At 34.9% G+C, this 16,837-nt stretch overlaps 1 protein-coding gene across 3 annotated transcripts; it reads left to right on the forward strand.

The window, feature by feature from the left end:
• The first annotated feature begins 1,904 nt into the window (after positions 1-1,904).
• On the forward strand, positions 1,905-10,441 carry LOC105249926 (rho GTPase-activating protein 190). 3 transcript variants are annotated; one of them, XM_025406511.1, is made up of 23 exons: positions 1,905-2,445; positions 2,686-3,596; positions 3,663-3,872; positions 4,082-4,093; positions 4,563-4,749; positions 4,833-4,948; positions 5,071-5,223; positions 5,313-5,551; positions 5,660-5,861; positions 5,937-6,113; positions 6,187-6,438; positions 6,524-6,702; positions 6,772-6,955; positions 7,048-7,256; positions 7,341-7,754; positions 7,885-8,124; positions 8,212-8,400; positions 8,992-9,044; positions 9,118-9,499; positions 9,625-9,756; positions 9,912-9,962; positions 10,039-10,135; positions 10,243-10,441. In XM_025406511.1, exons 1-23 carry the CDS (start codon positions 2,275-2,277, stop codon positions 10,439-10,441), a joined length of 4,959 nt encoding a protein of 1,652 aa, XP_025262296.1. In that variant the 5' UTR covers positions 1,905-2,274. The 3 variants fall into 3 exon arrangements, with proteins under 3 accessions (XP_025262296.1, XP_025262295.1, XP_025262294.1); XM_025406509.1 differs by having other exon boundaries at positions 2,275-2,445; positions 8,956-9,044; XM_025406510.1 differs by lacking the exon at positions 4,082-4,093 and having other exon boundaries at positions 8,956-9,044.
• The last annotated feature ends 6,396 nt before the right edge of the window (positions 10,442-16,837 follow it).

Raw genomic sequence — 16,837 nt, forward strand, 5'->3', positions numbered from 1 at the left:
ATGGCTCCTGTACGGGGCGACACTCGCTGTTCAACGTGAAGTTATTTACACACCTGGGATCTCGCGCTCACTCCCCGGGAGACGTGCCAACCGACGTCGCGTCGATGCGTCGCGGTGCCGCGCGAGCGTAAAAGTAGCGCCGCCTTTTTCACGGTCGCGGGTCGCGCGTCGACGTAACGTCACGTCGCATAACGTCAACGTCAACGTCGCGCCGCGCCGCGTCGATTCGAGCGGAGCCGAGGACGAAAGCCGGGGATACGTTCGCCGGAGAGGAGGCGCACCCGGGTCCCACCGTCCGGACGACACGGCACGGATTCCGGTGACGGCGAATCGAATCAGCGCCCCCCCCGCCCCCCTAGGAGACAGCCCACCGCGCGCTTCCCTTCACTCAGGTAACCCGTCGTGTTTCACGCTCTCCCTCTTCACCCCCCCACCCGCCCTGTGCCCCGCACGACGTGAACGGCGACGACGAGCGACCCCGCGTGTCCTCGTGTCGCCCTTGCCTCTCGTCTCTCCATCGTCGATGTCGAGACCCGATTGTGTACGATACATATCGATCTAAACCCGCGGCTGTCACTCGGACTCGTCGCGAGATTTCGCGTGTGTTTCACCGAGGATCTCCTTTTTTCGGAATATTCTGTGAAACTGACGAACGTGACCTCAGCCTCCTCGATCACTTTTACGTTTTCCTTTTTGATTTCTCTATTTTTTTTCCCCCCTGAATTATATACTTGTATCGTACATTCATAAACCATCGTTGGTTAATGAAAAACTGATGTGCAAGAGATGACAATTACGTTACTGTTATCGAGAATAGTGATAAAAACCGATTCGAGCATACTCCCTCCGTTTTTTGCAAACGATTAGGTTGGCAGCAGTCGGGAGTGAAAATCTAGCGCGATTCGAATGAGGAGAAGCTTATAATCGAGGATCAAAGTCGTGGCCAGATCGGGTTGGTTTTGCGGCATTCTCTTTCGGCGTCGCCGCTCTCGTCAAATCCGTCCTTCGCGACCGTACTTTTCTTCCATTTTCGCCCTCTCCTATTTCTTTCTGATGCACGAATAATACGAAAAAAAAATGGCTAATTTTTGAACGCGGAAGAGCACAAAAGGCCAAAGAGGAGCAGACTTGTCAAGTCCGTTCGCTTTAGTTGCACTTTCTACACTTTATTTATTTTCTCTTGCTCTTTCCATGGAGAGAGAGGGAGAGATTAGAGCACGTATATATCTGTCTCGTTTTGAACTTACCGAAAGTGTAGAAAAGTATAGTGACTCGCGATGAGACAGCCGGGCACACGAGCAGGGACAATTCCGCCCTTGTAGGAGAAATCGGAGTTTCCTGCGATGTAAAAAGCAAGTAAAGCTTACGTAAAACGCGTTAGAGCCCCCCGATGCCCCGAATCTGAAACGAGATGTGTATTGCAAGATTCACGATTGAGAATTATAAACGAAAATAACGCTCTAACCATAATTTAAAGCTCCGATCATAATTTATTTCTTGCTATCGATTTCAAGTGGATTGAATTATTCGGGAGATTTATTCCGACCTTCTTACAATTCTGCCCTTTGCTGATGCTTATTCATGCAATTAGCATGAGACAGAGTTATTGTGAATATCTCTTTCAATGTAATGCATGATTCATAGTTATATTTTAGGAGACACATGTCGCGATGTATCTATAAATCTACGATAATATACGACTACGATATTATATGCTATAAGCAAAAATGATACAAATTGTATAAACTGTAATGTGTATAAATCAATAATATTTTTAATTGATATATGTTTGTTTGCAATTTTTTTTTTTTTCCTGATACAAGTGATTAAATAATTTATAACTTGCTAATATTGCTATGATTGTAGATATTTGATTAAGGATCTTGAAAAGCTTTGTGTTATTTATATTCAATAATTTATATTAAAATTGCATCTCTACTGTAAGAACTTTATTATACTCTAGAGTAGAGATATTTGCGCAAATGAGAACTTTGAAGAGGATCGATTGGATATTTGTACATAAATCTAATATTCATTGATGCGAGCAAAAAAAATTGTGATTAAAATCATGCAGAGATGTTACCAAAGGAAGATTGAGCTAATTTTGTACCGCACAAAGTTTTAGATTTCATGTAAAATGACCAAAGGTATGAAGACAAATTTGTACTAGTTGCAAATTTTCTTAGTAACATGTCATTCACTATGTCTTGAGCAATTTGTGAAGGAGGGAAAATTTATTTTGACATTGCTATAAGCGAATCATTGCGTACAAAGATGGCGAGAAAGAGTGACAATGCTAAAAGCATTAATATCGCGGTGGTTGGATTGTCTGGCACTGAAAAGGACAAGGGCCAAGTCGGTGTCGGCAAGTCATGCCTGTGCAATCGCTTCATGCGTTCCATGAGCGACGACTACAATGTGGAACACATTTCAGTATTATCGCAGGTAATTGAAGCAATTCTAGAATTCATCTGCATTCAGCAGAAAAAGTTACTTTGCAACTGTTGTAAAATTCGTAAACCTGATTGGTATAGGCTCTTAATTTTGGCTGAATCTAAGGGCATACACCAATCAGATTCACAAATTTTACAATAGTTGCAAAGCAGCTTATCCTGCTGAACACAGCCATTGGTTGTCAATCAACGAGATACTTTAATAAGAGCATTAAATATGATTTTCTTGCAGTCTGACTTCAGTGGACGTGTGGTTAACAACGATCATTTCCTATATTGGGGCGAAGTGATAAAAATGGCAGAGGACGGAACGGAATTTCAGTTTCAAGTCATCGAGCACACGGAATTTATAGACGACGCGTCGTTTCAGCCGTTCAAAGGGGGCAAAATGGAACCGTACGCGAAGAGATGCGCGGCCACGAAGATCACAAGCGCAGAGAAACTCATGTATATCTGCAAGAATCAATTGGGTATAGAGAAAGAGTACGAACAGAAGGTCCTGCCCGATGGTAAACTGAACATCGATGGCTTTCTATGCGTGTTCGACGTGAGTCTCGTGCCGAATCGCGCGATAGAGAAGCAAGTCGAGATTGTGGCGAATATTCTGAATAATTTAATGAAGACGAAGAAGCCGGTGGTGCTGGTAACGACTAAGAATGATGACGCGAACGAGCAGTTCGTTAAAGAAGCCGAGAAACTGATAATGCGAAAGGAGTATAAGGGATCTATTTTGATCATCGAGACGTCGGCGCATGAAAACATTAACGTGGACATGGCTTTTATGATCTTGGCACAATTGATCGACAAGACGAAGATGCGCAACAAACTGATACCTTTCGCCGAGGCAGCTAGAGCCCGGAAGGAACTGTTGGATGCGTCGACGGAATCGTTGCAGAGATTAATCCGATTACACGTGACCGACTATCGCGCCCTGTGGTCACAGGCCTCGAAGAAACTCGCGCAACTCAAAGAGTTTACGACTTTCGTAGAATTGTTCGGTATCGAAGCAACGCAAAGACTATTCAGAAGGCATATTAAGAAACTAAAGGACGAGCAGATAGCGAAGAAGATACAGGGCTATCTGGACATGTTGCCGGATATACTTCACGAGATTTGTCCGGATATATCGAATTTAATTAATGAGTAAGTTTCTCGCGCGGATCACGCTTTATAAATCTTGCAGATTATACTAGAAAAGATACCTTACAGGGAATGGTCGGCGGTGCAACAATATATAAAAACGCATCCCGATTTCGATCAGTACTTCTATGAGTGTCCCGAGGATATACCGTGGATCGATTGTGACTTTGGAGAAAATAACGGCACAAAAATTCCTTACGACGTCCTGGAGACCCCCGAGGCGGAGACCGTATTTAAGAATCACATAAATGCCTTGCAACAAGAGCAACGGCGACTAGAGTAAGTATTCCGATGCAGCATCGAGTCCCGAATCATTTTAACAAATAAATATTACAAAAGGGAGCGAGATTACATATGTATTTTTCATAGAATTAATATAGCTAATTGTAGTAAATCCATATTGTTCCATTCGATATTCTAGAAGGTAAAATATTCATATGCAATTCACTAATGCTTTGCTTTATTCTGGGTGGTGTTTCTTTGTGCAGACTTCCAAAAAGGTAATTTATGCTTTTTTTCTTGTTTCCTTATGTCTACAATATAGAACATAAATATTTGAATCAGCAATAATAGTGTTTGTTTTATTTATTTTGTTCTATAATGTGCTGTGCTAACATTTGCATAATAATGTATGCTTATATATTATTTAAAATGAATTCAGGTTTATTGGCGCCTAATAAAAGTCGATTTACTTACAATGCATGAATTACAATTATGAAATAATTTGATGAAATTAAGATTTAATGAAATTTTTAATATGTAGTAAAATATTTTAATATTGCAATAATTATAATAAAAATGATTAATTCTAAATATAATACACTTTTAAAATAACAAAATATCATTAACAATTAGATATTATAGTAGTCATTTAAAATTGTTTGTTATGTATTCAATTGTTATTTTACAATATGGAATATTGTTTAAATAGAGTATTTTTTCATACCAGTTATAATTAATTTCTGTTAGATGGAAGAAACAATTTAAACAGTTATTGGAAGAAACTGGCTATGTTACGCCTGGAAAACATTTATCTGAGGTTCGAGTTTTATTTATGGGCAGAGAATGTTTTGAGGAGCTTTCTCATCATGATTGTCAAGAAATTTATGATCAGCATCAAAAAGAAATTATTGAAAAGGCAAAACACAACTTTCAGGTTGGTTCTTTGTACATAATAGTTAGCATTATTGTACTATTAATGTATAAAGAATACATGCAATATTTTGGGATGTGTTACAGGAATTATTGTTGGAGCATGCAGATTTATTTTATCACTTCAAGAGTATAGCTCCATCTGGCACTATTACACAAGACGATATAAAGGAAATTACGGACGCTTTATTAGATGATTTTAGGTATATCATATCGAATATGTATTATGTCCAAAGTAAAAGTTTTAAATTGTTCAAATACAATAATTTTTATAAATGAAAATTATGTCGTAACTATATTTATAATTTAATTTTCATCTTTCCAGATACAAAGCTTTAGACAGATTAGATCAAGATCGAAAGTTAATGTTGTTTCAACATTTAGGATTTGTGCATTGTCCCATAAGGGAACATTGTCCTGCTTATCCAAATTGCATGGACGCGCTTATAGAAAGGATACTCGGAACGAAAGCTCATAGGTAAGAAGACATTGTTATTATGTCAACGGAGAGAATTGTACAATATATGGAAATATTTCATAACACAAATATGAAAACCGTTCTAACAGACCTTCCTCATGGAATCACAGTAGTCAGTGGCAGTTAACGTCGGATAACAATCAATTAAATTTAGTCATACTCGGGAGTAACGGACTAAGCGAGGAGTTTGCTCGTGAAATCCGAGCACAAACAGAAGATGATGAAGTGGAGATAGATTGTCAATTGTATACTCTCGGATATCGCATTATAGACGGTGATGTTGGATTGCCGCATAACTCCTTCACCACGTCCGATTTCATGCCACATGGTAAATATTTTTTTATTTTTTTTTAAATTATTTTTTTAAGCATCAATTTATGTTTGACGCGAATGAAATGTCTTAGATATAACAATATACCATTTTTGTGTGTTCTAGGATCTTTTTGTATCTATTCGAATGAAGATTCATTCGAATACATTCGATCCTCGCTAGAGAAAACTCTATTGTCAAATTTGGAGCAAGAGGACAGGCTACCATTTCAAGGATTGCCAATTGTAATAATGTTTGTGCCAGAAGCCAGTATCGACGAAATGGAAGCCATGAAGCTCAGAGAAGAGGGACAGAATCTTGCTGATAGGTATAATTAATTGTATCAATTGTAATTGAATTAAAATTTGTCCCTATGATATTCTTATCAATTTGGCATGTCTAGTTTGCAGTGTCCATTTATCGATGTCTGCATAGACGAGTTGGAACAAGAAAAGCATAAAAGATTTCCCACTTCATTGGTGAAAGATGCTTTGCAGCAACTTATACAATCTATAAATCACAGAGCTGGTTTTTTAAACATATATCAGAGTGTTATTGAGTGTTTGGAGCCTGATATCAGGTAAATTATCAATCAGTGCTTCCTTTTTATGATTAATTTCTTGTCGCATATCTTATTTTATGTTTGATTTCAGAATAATAATGTGTATGTTCTGCGGTGATCCTTATTCAGTCGAGAATGTCCTTGGTCCTTTACTCAATCATCAATGCTGTTTTCTCAGCGGAGATAGATCCATAGTTTTAGAGACATTTCTGGGAGAATGCAAACGTCGAGTTGAAGTCATTATCTCGAGTTTCCATGGAGCCAATGCATTCAGAGACGAATTGGTGCATGGCTTTATACTTGTTTATTCTACAAAGAGAAAAGCTTCTCTTGCAACTCTAAAGTATATATCAATGACTCGCATTGCTAGCGTACTTAAAAAAAATAATATTTTATTTTTCAAATACGTTTTCTCCTTTGTTTTATAGTGCCTTTTCCACAAACATACCAAATTTACCGATACAAATAATGGCTGTGACTGATACTGGCGGTGCAAATGCTTTCTTTAGCAACGATTTGAGTCATCTACTTATCACGGAAGGAAATGCTATCGCAGACAAATTGGAGGCGCATTTCATGACATCCGCATCTAGTTGTCAACAGAAAAGTGAGAAATTCGAAACTTTGTTTTGATGTCTTTGGCAAATTCAATTTTTTAATTATTTCATATTTGCAGCTGCATTTTACACGCCTTTCTTCAAAGTGGTATGGGAAAAGAAACCAGAGATCGAACAGGCATTTAATATGGAGGAGCCGGGGAATTTGAATGACAGCGGAGAAGGCACTTTAGAATATTCGGCTTTACATCCGATGCCACCACCACGACATGAGAGCTATCATCTTCAAACGCCGGATGACGGGTAACTATACTAGAAGCAGCTCTCTAACGAATAAATTGATTTATTTAATATTTATGAATTTCTTTGTGACCCAAAAGTCTAATGTGAAGCAGTATGTCTGTAACTTTTAGAAGCGGCTCCGAATCATACGAGCAGTTGACACCTGACGGTGATCTGGGTGACACTGGTTTGACTGAACAATTTGCTGATCATAGAGCTACTCCGAGCGACGACAGTGACATTTACAGCCAGGTCGATTTCTATCGAGAAGAGAGAGAAAGAGATTTAATGAAGAATGAAGATATCACGAACAAGCTATCCGGTTAGTAACTGGAAATTAATTCATCGTACAATGTCATAAAATATAACGAATTTTGAAATTTATCCTAAGTTTTTTTTTCTTCAGGTTGGGTAAAGGAAACGTTTATGCATCAAGATGGAGTTACCAACAGTTACCCACATAGAGCTTTCACGACAGGTCGACGTTATATTTCTCAAATTAAACCGCGACCGAAGGGAAATAGTCAAACGTTGAAACAACCCGGAAAAATCAATCTGAAAGATTTCTCTAATGTGACAGACGCGATAGCTAGGATGACAATCGGCGAGAAAGATGAACATGGCCCGAAACTGACGATGGGTCACGCTCCTCTTGCCACGCCAGAACTAGTAGATCTCGGCTCCGAGTACGCGCAAGTGAAAGACGTTGTTCCGAGTATGTACTCTGCCTATGATGGCGATTATATGTACGCTCTGGTGCAGGATTCTATCAGCAACAACAAATCTAAGTTGCGTCACCGACGTGAAAAGGGACAGCCATGTAAGATATCTTCTTTTTTTCTTTCTTTTTGTTAATGTGTTTTTTGAGGATAGAGGGGAGGATATGTTAAATTTGTATATAATTATTATTTACAAATTATTATAATTATATTAATTATTTGCAAATATAGCATATAGCGATTCTGACTCGGAATGGAGTTCTTTGGAGAGGCAAAGGGCGACTGATGTGTTAAGCAAAACGAGTAAGAAATCTTTGTCGCATAAACGAATACGCAAAAAACGTACCGCGATACCGGTCGCTACACCCAAAGTACCGTCATTGGCCAGCATGGGAAGCGGGGATGGTATAGTCGGCTTAAATTATAATATGAAAGACGATAAAAACTGGCGCGTCGATTCAGCAGATAGAGGTAAATTTTTGAATTTTTTAACAATATAGGTTTTGATATTATCTATATAAGTGATGATATATTTAGCAGTACATTCATTTTTTTCAGTATCTAGCGAAACGCCCGATACTTCCGAATCGAGTGATCCAGAGCATACTTCGCGATCCAGATCGAAACAATATAAATATGCTGCCGTTAGTTTGCGAAAGAGATTCTCTGGAAATTCATTGCAACAACAATATTTGCAGCATCCGTTTAACGTAAAACATATGCCACAGGAAATGTTCAGCGCCTCGTGTAAGTAACTAGATGTTAGTTTGAAGAGAATGAGAATATTTATTAATGCAACATATATATAGGATATTTTGCTATATAAATTATATTATTATTATTTATTATCCATTAATCCTTGCCTTTCGGTTTAGGATAAACTTCCTGCTCAATACATTGATCTTTACAATATTTATATTTATACTCATTTTATTTTATCATGGCTATATAAGTTATATAATTATACAATTATAATTAATACAATTATAATAATGTATAATTACATAATGTATAGTACATGTAATGTATAGTTACATTATACAGTTTTAATTATATATAATAATATAATATATAATGTGCAATCATAGAAAGAAAATTAACTTAACAATTTAACAAATATAACATATGCTTTGCATATGCATGTATAATTAAAAATTGTGATTTTAATTTAATTCAAGCTTCTTGATTAAAGTAACTTTAGTTTTCTTGTTTTTCGAACATAGTATATTAATAAGTAATAAATTTTTCATTAAGTTGCAATGTTCAATACTTTTGTTAAGTTGCATGAAACTGTTATTTTAGCCAAACAAAGGGGTGAAAATACGTTTGGCATTCCAGATGATGAATCAAGTCTCGATGTCTCTTCACCACGGGAAATTAATTCCCCTAGCGTAAGTTTTCTTAGCGTACATAATATAAATGTATGTCACGGAATACATATATAATTATATTATTTTGTTCTAGTTTGGTATATTGAATAAGTCAAAGGACGGTGATAAATTAGCCAGGAAGAAAGATAAACAAAAGGCAAAAGAGGATGAAAAATTGGAGAAGAGGAGACAAAAGGAGGAGAAGCTTAAAAAGCATGCCGAAAAAGAAAAAGAAAGGGAGAAAAAGAAACAAGAGAAGATAAAACAGACCAAAGGTCCAGGAGGAACACCGATTTCGGGTCAATCACAGCAACCTTTAATCGAAGATTTTGCGCAAAGCGAAACGAATCGGATACCCTTATTTCTGGAGAAGTGCGTGCGATTTATCGAAAATGAGGGATTGGATTCGGAAGGAATATATAGGGTGCCTGGTAATCGCGCACATGTAGAACTGCTTTTCCAAAAGTTTGAAGAAGGTATATTATTTATTAAAACTTATTGCGATGTTTAGTGTTTTCTTTTTTGATATAAAATTTATCTCTTTCCTAAATATTTTATAATGGATAATATAAATCAACATTTTTCATTTTTTTACATATAGATGGTAATGTTGATATACATTCTTTGGATATTCCTGTAAATGCTGTTGCTACAGCCTTGAAAGATTTCTTTTCTAAAAGATTACCACCACTCATCGATAAAGAACGCATGAGTGAACTTGAAGATATATCAGGTAAGTTAATACGAAACAAGTTTAGTAAGAAATTTGTCAGAGAAATTTGAATAGAGTCTTGTAATTTGAATTTTTAAAAACCTTTAGACATTTATTTTAATTATAATTTAATAAAGAGCAAAATATTTTTAAAAATGTATGCCTATTTATATCAGGTGCACGAGGTATTAGCAAACCTATGTCGGCTACTTGCATGAACATGGAAGGTTAGTACTCTTATTTCATAGATAATCAAATATTTTTCAAGATTAACATAAGTTTTAAAATTTGAAACGATTGCAGACCGAAGTGGTAGATTGTTAGCTCTGCGTCTGATGCTTAAGAAATTAAATCCAGTTAACTTCGATGTCCTCAAGTTTATATTTCAACATTTCGTAAAGTAAGTATCATGTGAAGATAAAAAATAAAATATTCTCTACAATTTTTTTCTTATTTTGATCATGCATTCTTCATCTTTTATTCTAATCTAAATTTATGCGACTTTAGGGTTGCAGAGAACTGTAAACTTAACAGTATGGATAGTAAGAATCTAGCGATCTGCTGGTGGCCTACATTATTACCGATCGAATTTAACGACCTCGGCAGATTCGAAGCCATGAGGCCATATCTGGAAGATGTGGTCCAGACGATGATCGATCAATATCCTTTCCTGTTTTGTGGCGAGGATGCTGTTGTGATGGTGTAGTGATCAAACATGCTGCTACGCAATGCATAGTGCAACGAGATTGCAATTTTCTCGTGGACAACAGCGATAGAAGCGATAGAAACATCCATCTTGTGATGTTACGCGATTTCGTTTTTTTGTACGTTGTCGACGATTACGATTGGAATAGGCGTAAACGATTGGTCTCAGTATATAATTTGTATCTATACTAAACTTCGCTTTAGCACACACTTGTAATAATACACAAGGTCCCACATAAGGCGCGACGATCGAACAAAGTCTCTATTTAAGTTTAGTCATTTTTTTATTTGTTTATTTTCGGAATGTGTGACACGCAAGATTCTTCTTTGCGGAACGATCACTCGATGGTCCTAAGACGGTTGTTCGCGTGCGTGGATCAGGTAATAACGCAAGAATAATAAGAGTCAATCCATGTGTGTCATAACAGTATGCATGTATCATGTTGGATGTATTCAGAGCGATGTATTTATTGATATTGTATTAGGGATATAAGACTCTCGATATTTGATAATAACGATTAGCTTTATATAGTTGAGGTAAAATCAATGTTGCTTTTTTTCTTTTCTTTGTCTTTCTCTCTTTCAGTTCTCTCTTTCTTCGTATTTTCTTGTTCACATTGCGAGAAATTAATATATCGCGAAGTGTTGATAATAGTAACATGTAGCCTCGTTAAAGAGGTTGTTATTAATATTTCAAGAAGGGTGTATCCAGAGCTCATTCACGAAAGACACGAAATGTTAACGAGATTTATATATCGTCGAATAATATCTATATCTATATATTATATATATCTCATATATAGCAACGATATCAAAAAAGTTTTTAGTATTGTTTCCTTTTTAGCATAAATGCACAAACGCCGCAGAAGCGTGTTTATTACTTTTGCATCATTATCGATGTATCGTATAATGATTATCGTATAGGAATTTTTGAATAATCTTTATTGCGACAGGACCGAACAAACTTAAAATTATACATCCATATATCTCTTCTATTCCGTCTTAAAAATGAGAAAGAGAAATACGCAAAAAGCGTGTTACATGTAATTGCACAATATGTCTTGACAAATAGCGATAATGCAAAGGAAAACACGAATAGAAATGTAAGAAAGAATATTTCGGCAGAATTTCGCACACACACGATATATACACGTATAAAATCGAATCGAAATAATTATTAAGAAATATTTAGAATTACGAACGTGAAATGCTAAGATTTCTTAAAGCGGATATGTACATAAACATAGAACTAACGATTTAATATACGAAATTCGAGGAACATTAAATTTTCATAAGAATTCTCTTCCGAGAATGAAAGCAATCCATTTCTCGCTGGAGCTGATATTTTATATCGTTTGCATTTTCGCAAAAAAAAACGCAGAAAGTATTTATTAGCGCATAAAGCGGATCAACGCTTCAATAAAAGAAAAAAATGTATTGAAAGAAAAAAAAAATCCAACTTTATATTTAATCAGAAACGCACGTTTAGATTCGTCGATTTATTCTATTCGCTTTAAATTCACGCTTGAATTTGCACAAATATAATGGATTTAGTGGAATATTCTTTTTTTTGTAGGTGTGCCATAATTCGATGTTAAAAATCGTAATAACAGATATAATGCCTTTCGGCGGCTCAACATTCGAAAGTAAGCGCGTCGTTTAGCATCAACAAGCGATTATTCACGATAAATCGCCGAGAAAGAGATACTTAATATCGCTTCTCTGAATGTTGGAGCCATTATGAATAAGAGAAAAAAAGAAGCGAAATAATACACTTTTGTAATCCGCAAACATTCCGATAAAGAACGTTGATATTACTTGATGTCGCGAGAGATGCATTTTAATTAAAGCGTGTCTGAATAAATTTTAAGTAGACCAGGATTTCGAAAAAGAGAGATGTCATCGATTCACGGATTCTTGGGAGAAAATGCGTGTCTCGCGAATACGCTACTTTGTATTTGTAAGGATTTAAGGAAACATTGTAACGATATTTCTACGATCGTCATGCGTGCGTGCACGTAACGAGAAAGAGAGAGAAAGAGAGAGACACGGATCGTACATTCCCATTTAGTCGTAAAACAAATTTTATACATTCGTACGTACATAATTGTATAATGTTCTTAATAGAAAGAGAGGATAAGATGTGCGATGTTTTACGAGATCTCGAGCGATCGAAAAATCGCGTAAAAACGACGTGACGTCGGCGATGTTGAAATGGCGTGTGTCGAAGCACTTGAGAAAGCTCGTTCGAAAGCTCGTTCGAAAGAAAAATTCCGATATTCTTGCTATCTTTGTCTATTTTCTATATAAATCAAATCGAGATAATTGAATTAAAGCACTTATAAAATTTTCATAAAATTTCTCTTGTGAATAGGATGACGTTTGTTATATATTGAGAAAAGTTGCACCAATTTTTCATTTTTTCCTTTCATCTTTAAATGTTGCATACATTAATGATTGTCTCTGTCTATCTGTCTATGATATTAGAGCTCCTTATTATAGAGAATATAAACAATATATTTGTTAATCGAAATTGGTGCAATCTCAATTTCTTTATTCACAAATTTCTTGAATGTATTTCATGTAATATAGTCTCTTTAACATTTTACAATCATTTCTCATGTAACGCGTTTATTTAAAGATTTAGCGCAAATTATATCGCGACCAATTGAAAGATTCAATACGGTAGTAGTTTACATAGTAATAAGCTATTTTTTTTAAAAACTAAAGAGAGAGAGAGAGAGAATTCTAAAATTGAGAAACGTAAATTTAAGGATTTACCAATTTGTATTAATTCAAACTTATATTTAACTCAAATGAAAAAATTATTAAATAGTTAAGTCTATAAGATAAATCAACTAAAAGTTAGAAAATGGCTATTAAGGACCTTTAATGAAACGCAATAATTCGAGATCAAAACATCTAAATTCTTTATTTGATTTTTGATATTAAGTTTTAAAAAAAGCTGTACTCTAATTACCGCTAATTTTCATTGAAGGTCCTTGATAGCCGTTTTCTAACTTTTTGTTGATTTACATTTAACTCTCTCAAATTTTTTTTTAAAAGATAAAAGGAAATTGATATCTCAATTATCGCGCTATAGTAATATTAACATAAATTATATAATATGTGATAAACTTGTATTAATTTTATCTTATAAGTCGCCAAAGAAACGTAAGTTAAACCGCTATTATATTGGATCTTTCGCGATTGCGGTCTCGTCGTATACATGATGTAACGAGTAAGCAATAGTAAAGAAACGAATCTAGCGAGTAAGTACTCGAGAAAGTACTCGATGACGAGCATGTATAGGGAGCGCGAGATAATGATTATCAAGCACTGCAACGAGATTCGTCCTTCGCGCAGCAACATCATCATCATTGTCGTCGTCATCGTCACCATCACGTCCATATATCGTCCTCGGGCGTATCCATCGAGCGTCTTCTCTCTCGCGAAGAGCCTAAGAAGGAAGAAGATCACTTTTCTACGATACGTCCGTTAAGATTTCCGCTTGTCTCCTGCTGTCCGAGGACGGTTCGACGGTGCGGCCGACCTCTCCCTCCTCCCATTGAACACAAAAATTCTTACACATTATCGCAGCCTGTGATAAGAATGTAGGCGAATGGACCTTGTTTTTTTTTTATTTATAGCATCGGCTGATGTACGGATGTATTATAGTTGTACAGTTGCATCGGGATGATGTGTATTATAAGCCCTGCTTTCCTTGCGTTTCGCGCGGTACATTTCTTTTCTTTTTTTTCCGTCTCTTCCTTTAGTATTCGCAAGTTTTGTGCAACTTCAAAAGTCCGTCATTTCCGCAATCTCGGTATACTATGCGAGCATCTCTGAAGTGAATCAGGCGGTGAATCGTGAAGAAATGTAGGAAAGATATTTTTAAATTATTAATTGATTGTAGCAATAAAATTTTTCATTTGACTGATAAAGTATGAAGATCTCAATTTTAGCTGTTTGCGGTCGAAATATTTATGCTGAGTTGTGTCAGTATATGTTCACTAATTTAATCTTACTTTGCGATATTTTATACTTTGACGTTTCCATAACGAAATACAATAAAAATGCAAACATATTTATATAGTATTATATTTTTTGTGTATTTCTCTTATAATAATATTTAATATTTAAGTTAGTGTATATATGTAATTTTATACATCTATAGATTTGAATCTTTGTTTGACCTTTCTTCTGTAAAAACTACATTTCTTCATGGGAATGTAAATTAAACCGACAGTGTGAATGTGTTTGAAGTATGAATTTAGAATAATATTCAGATTTGATAACGATTAAATATTAAATATTAATGATTCGATGCGAGCTAATGAGATTCGTCAATGAGAAGAATGTTAGATATATCTCACATCATTTTCCTAGTCAATCTCTTTTTCTAATCAGTCGGAAAAAGAATTGAAATTGGATTGAAAGTTTTGTAAGAATCTTTGATATAAATGTGAATTGAAATATTTTATACGTATAAATAATATTTAATTTAATTGTATGAGATATAAGTGTGTATTGAAAATAATTAACAAATACGACCAAGATATATAAAATTGCCAATTTCTACTTTACTAAAATCTGTAAATATCTTGCGACTGAAGGTCTTGAGAATTTCAGGTCTTTCTTCTGTCTGCACTTTCTACTTTACTTTTTCACAATATTTATCTTTCTTCTTTTTCTCTTTGATGAATATATTTATTTTATTTTGCATGCAAGTAGAGGACAATATAATGTAGATGAAAAGAACAGCTTTACTCACACGTAGTCTCTTAGAGTTCAAAATCTGACGTTTGTCGCCGATTTAATTCCAATCTTGTCTATCTCATAAAACAAAAATAATATCAGTGTTGCTCGCAAAGTATCGGAATTAATACATTTGAATCGCCGGCTATATTAAAGTTCATTGATCCCTCAACTTGAAATTTCTAACATGCCCTCCTTCAATCCTCCTCTCTTTCAACCCCTCCTACCTCCTCACAAATGCGTTTCTTTCCTAAATTACGCGTTTATAAATGTCGTCATTTATATACATGTAACGATTTTTGTAAATAATCAATATACATATATAAATATAATTATATATATATAAATATATATATAAATTATATATATATGAAAAACAACGGTGTAAATGGACGGAACCTGTCTTTGTTGTATCGATAGTCTTATATCAAACTTGTATATGAACGGAGAGGGACTTTTGATTATTAAAAGTTTCCTAGAGTAAAAAAAATTATGAGTTTTCCCTTCAGCCACGACATTATATAATATAATTATATAATTATCATTATAATAATTATAAAAAAAGTATAAAAACACGAGATACGTGTCGATACTTATATTTTACCTATAATATATAATTAATACATAATTATTGTTTTATCTTATATTTTTTACTATGAGATAAATATTACAATTATACAATAACATGATTAAATCTGCAATTTATTGTTGATGCTTTCGGATAAAAAAGATGAAGCTAAAAAAAATATCTATCTATATAAAAAAAATAAAAAAACTTTAAATTTTTCAATTAAATGTGGAAAGTGCTCTTTAATAGACTAGAAGAAATATTACATCATAAACGCAATGTCGCGTAAAACAAACTTTATATGACATGATAGTCAAATAAATTAACACAAAAAAATAATTAAAAATAAATTAATACAATTAGCAGAATATATATTTTTCTCATCATATGCGGTCCTCCACACGTCACGAATACGCTATGAATATTGCTTTCCAATCACCTTGAGATGGCATCTTGTATCTAGTGCCGCCAATATATGGGGTGTACCAAGAAACACGTATATACATCACAAATAGCGAAATTTTGCTCTGGAAATAATGCGATCAATCATTCTTTCTGCAAATGTCAACCTTCTCCGTTCATTTATCCCGACTCTTCGATCCCCGATACCACATCATATTCTGTAAATTAAATGAAAAATAGCTAAGCTGAAAAAACGAGAGATTCATTTCGAGTCGATTCATCGTAATTTTCAATTCAATTATTTAATTATTCGTGTATATTTTAATTATATTTAAGCAACATAATCTTTTTAAAATTTTCTCATCTTTTTTTTTAAATTATATAATTCGATTATTGAACTTAAAATTTATCATTCTTTTTCTCATCTTTAACTCATTTTTTAATCATTTTTAGGTAACTTTTAAGTGATAAGTAAAATCATGATGATGTCATAATGAAGTCATGAGTTTCATGTTCTACCTGGGACATATCGAATTATCGAAAGATCTTGACGAGATAATCTCTCGCGGAATAATAACGAGATACGGGGATTAGCGGTGCTCTTGCTTTTGGAGCACCGGGTACACGTGACACGCGAATGGGAGACTGGCCAGCCAATCGGTGAGCGAC

The sequence above is a fragment of the Camponotus floridanus genome, unplaced genomic scaffold, assembly GCF_003227725.1.
Source record: "Camponotus floridanus strain SB8 unplaced genomic scaffold, Cflo_v7.5 scaffold148, whole genome shotgun sequence".
In the NCBI taxonomy this organism is placed as follows: Eukaryota; Metazoa; Arthropoda; class Insecta; order Hymenoptera; family Formicidae; genus Camponotus; species Camponotus floridanus.

Bases quoted from the DNA above. Each gene is read 5' to 3' on its own strand.
- LOC105249926 (XM_025406509.1), top strand. From the start codon at position 2,275: ATGGCGAGAAAGAGTGACAATGCTAAAAGCATTAATATCGCGGTGGTT. The intron at 2,446-2,685 runs GTAATTGAAGCA...ATTTTCTTGCAG, and splicing joins ACATTTCAGTATTATCGCAG to TCTGACTTCAGTGGACGTGT. The intron at 10,136-10,242 runs GTAAGTATCATG...ATGCGACTTTAG, and splicing joins ATATTTCAACATTTCGTAAA to GGTTGCAGAGAACTGTAAAC.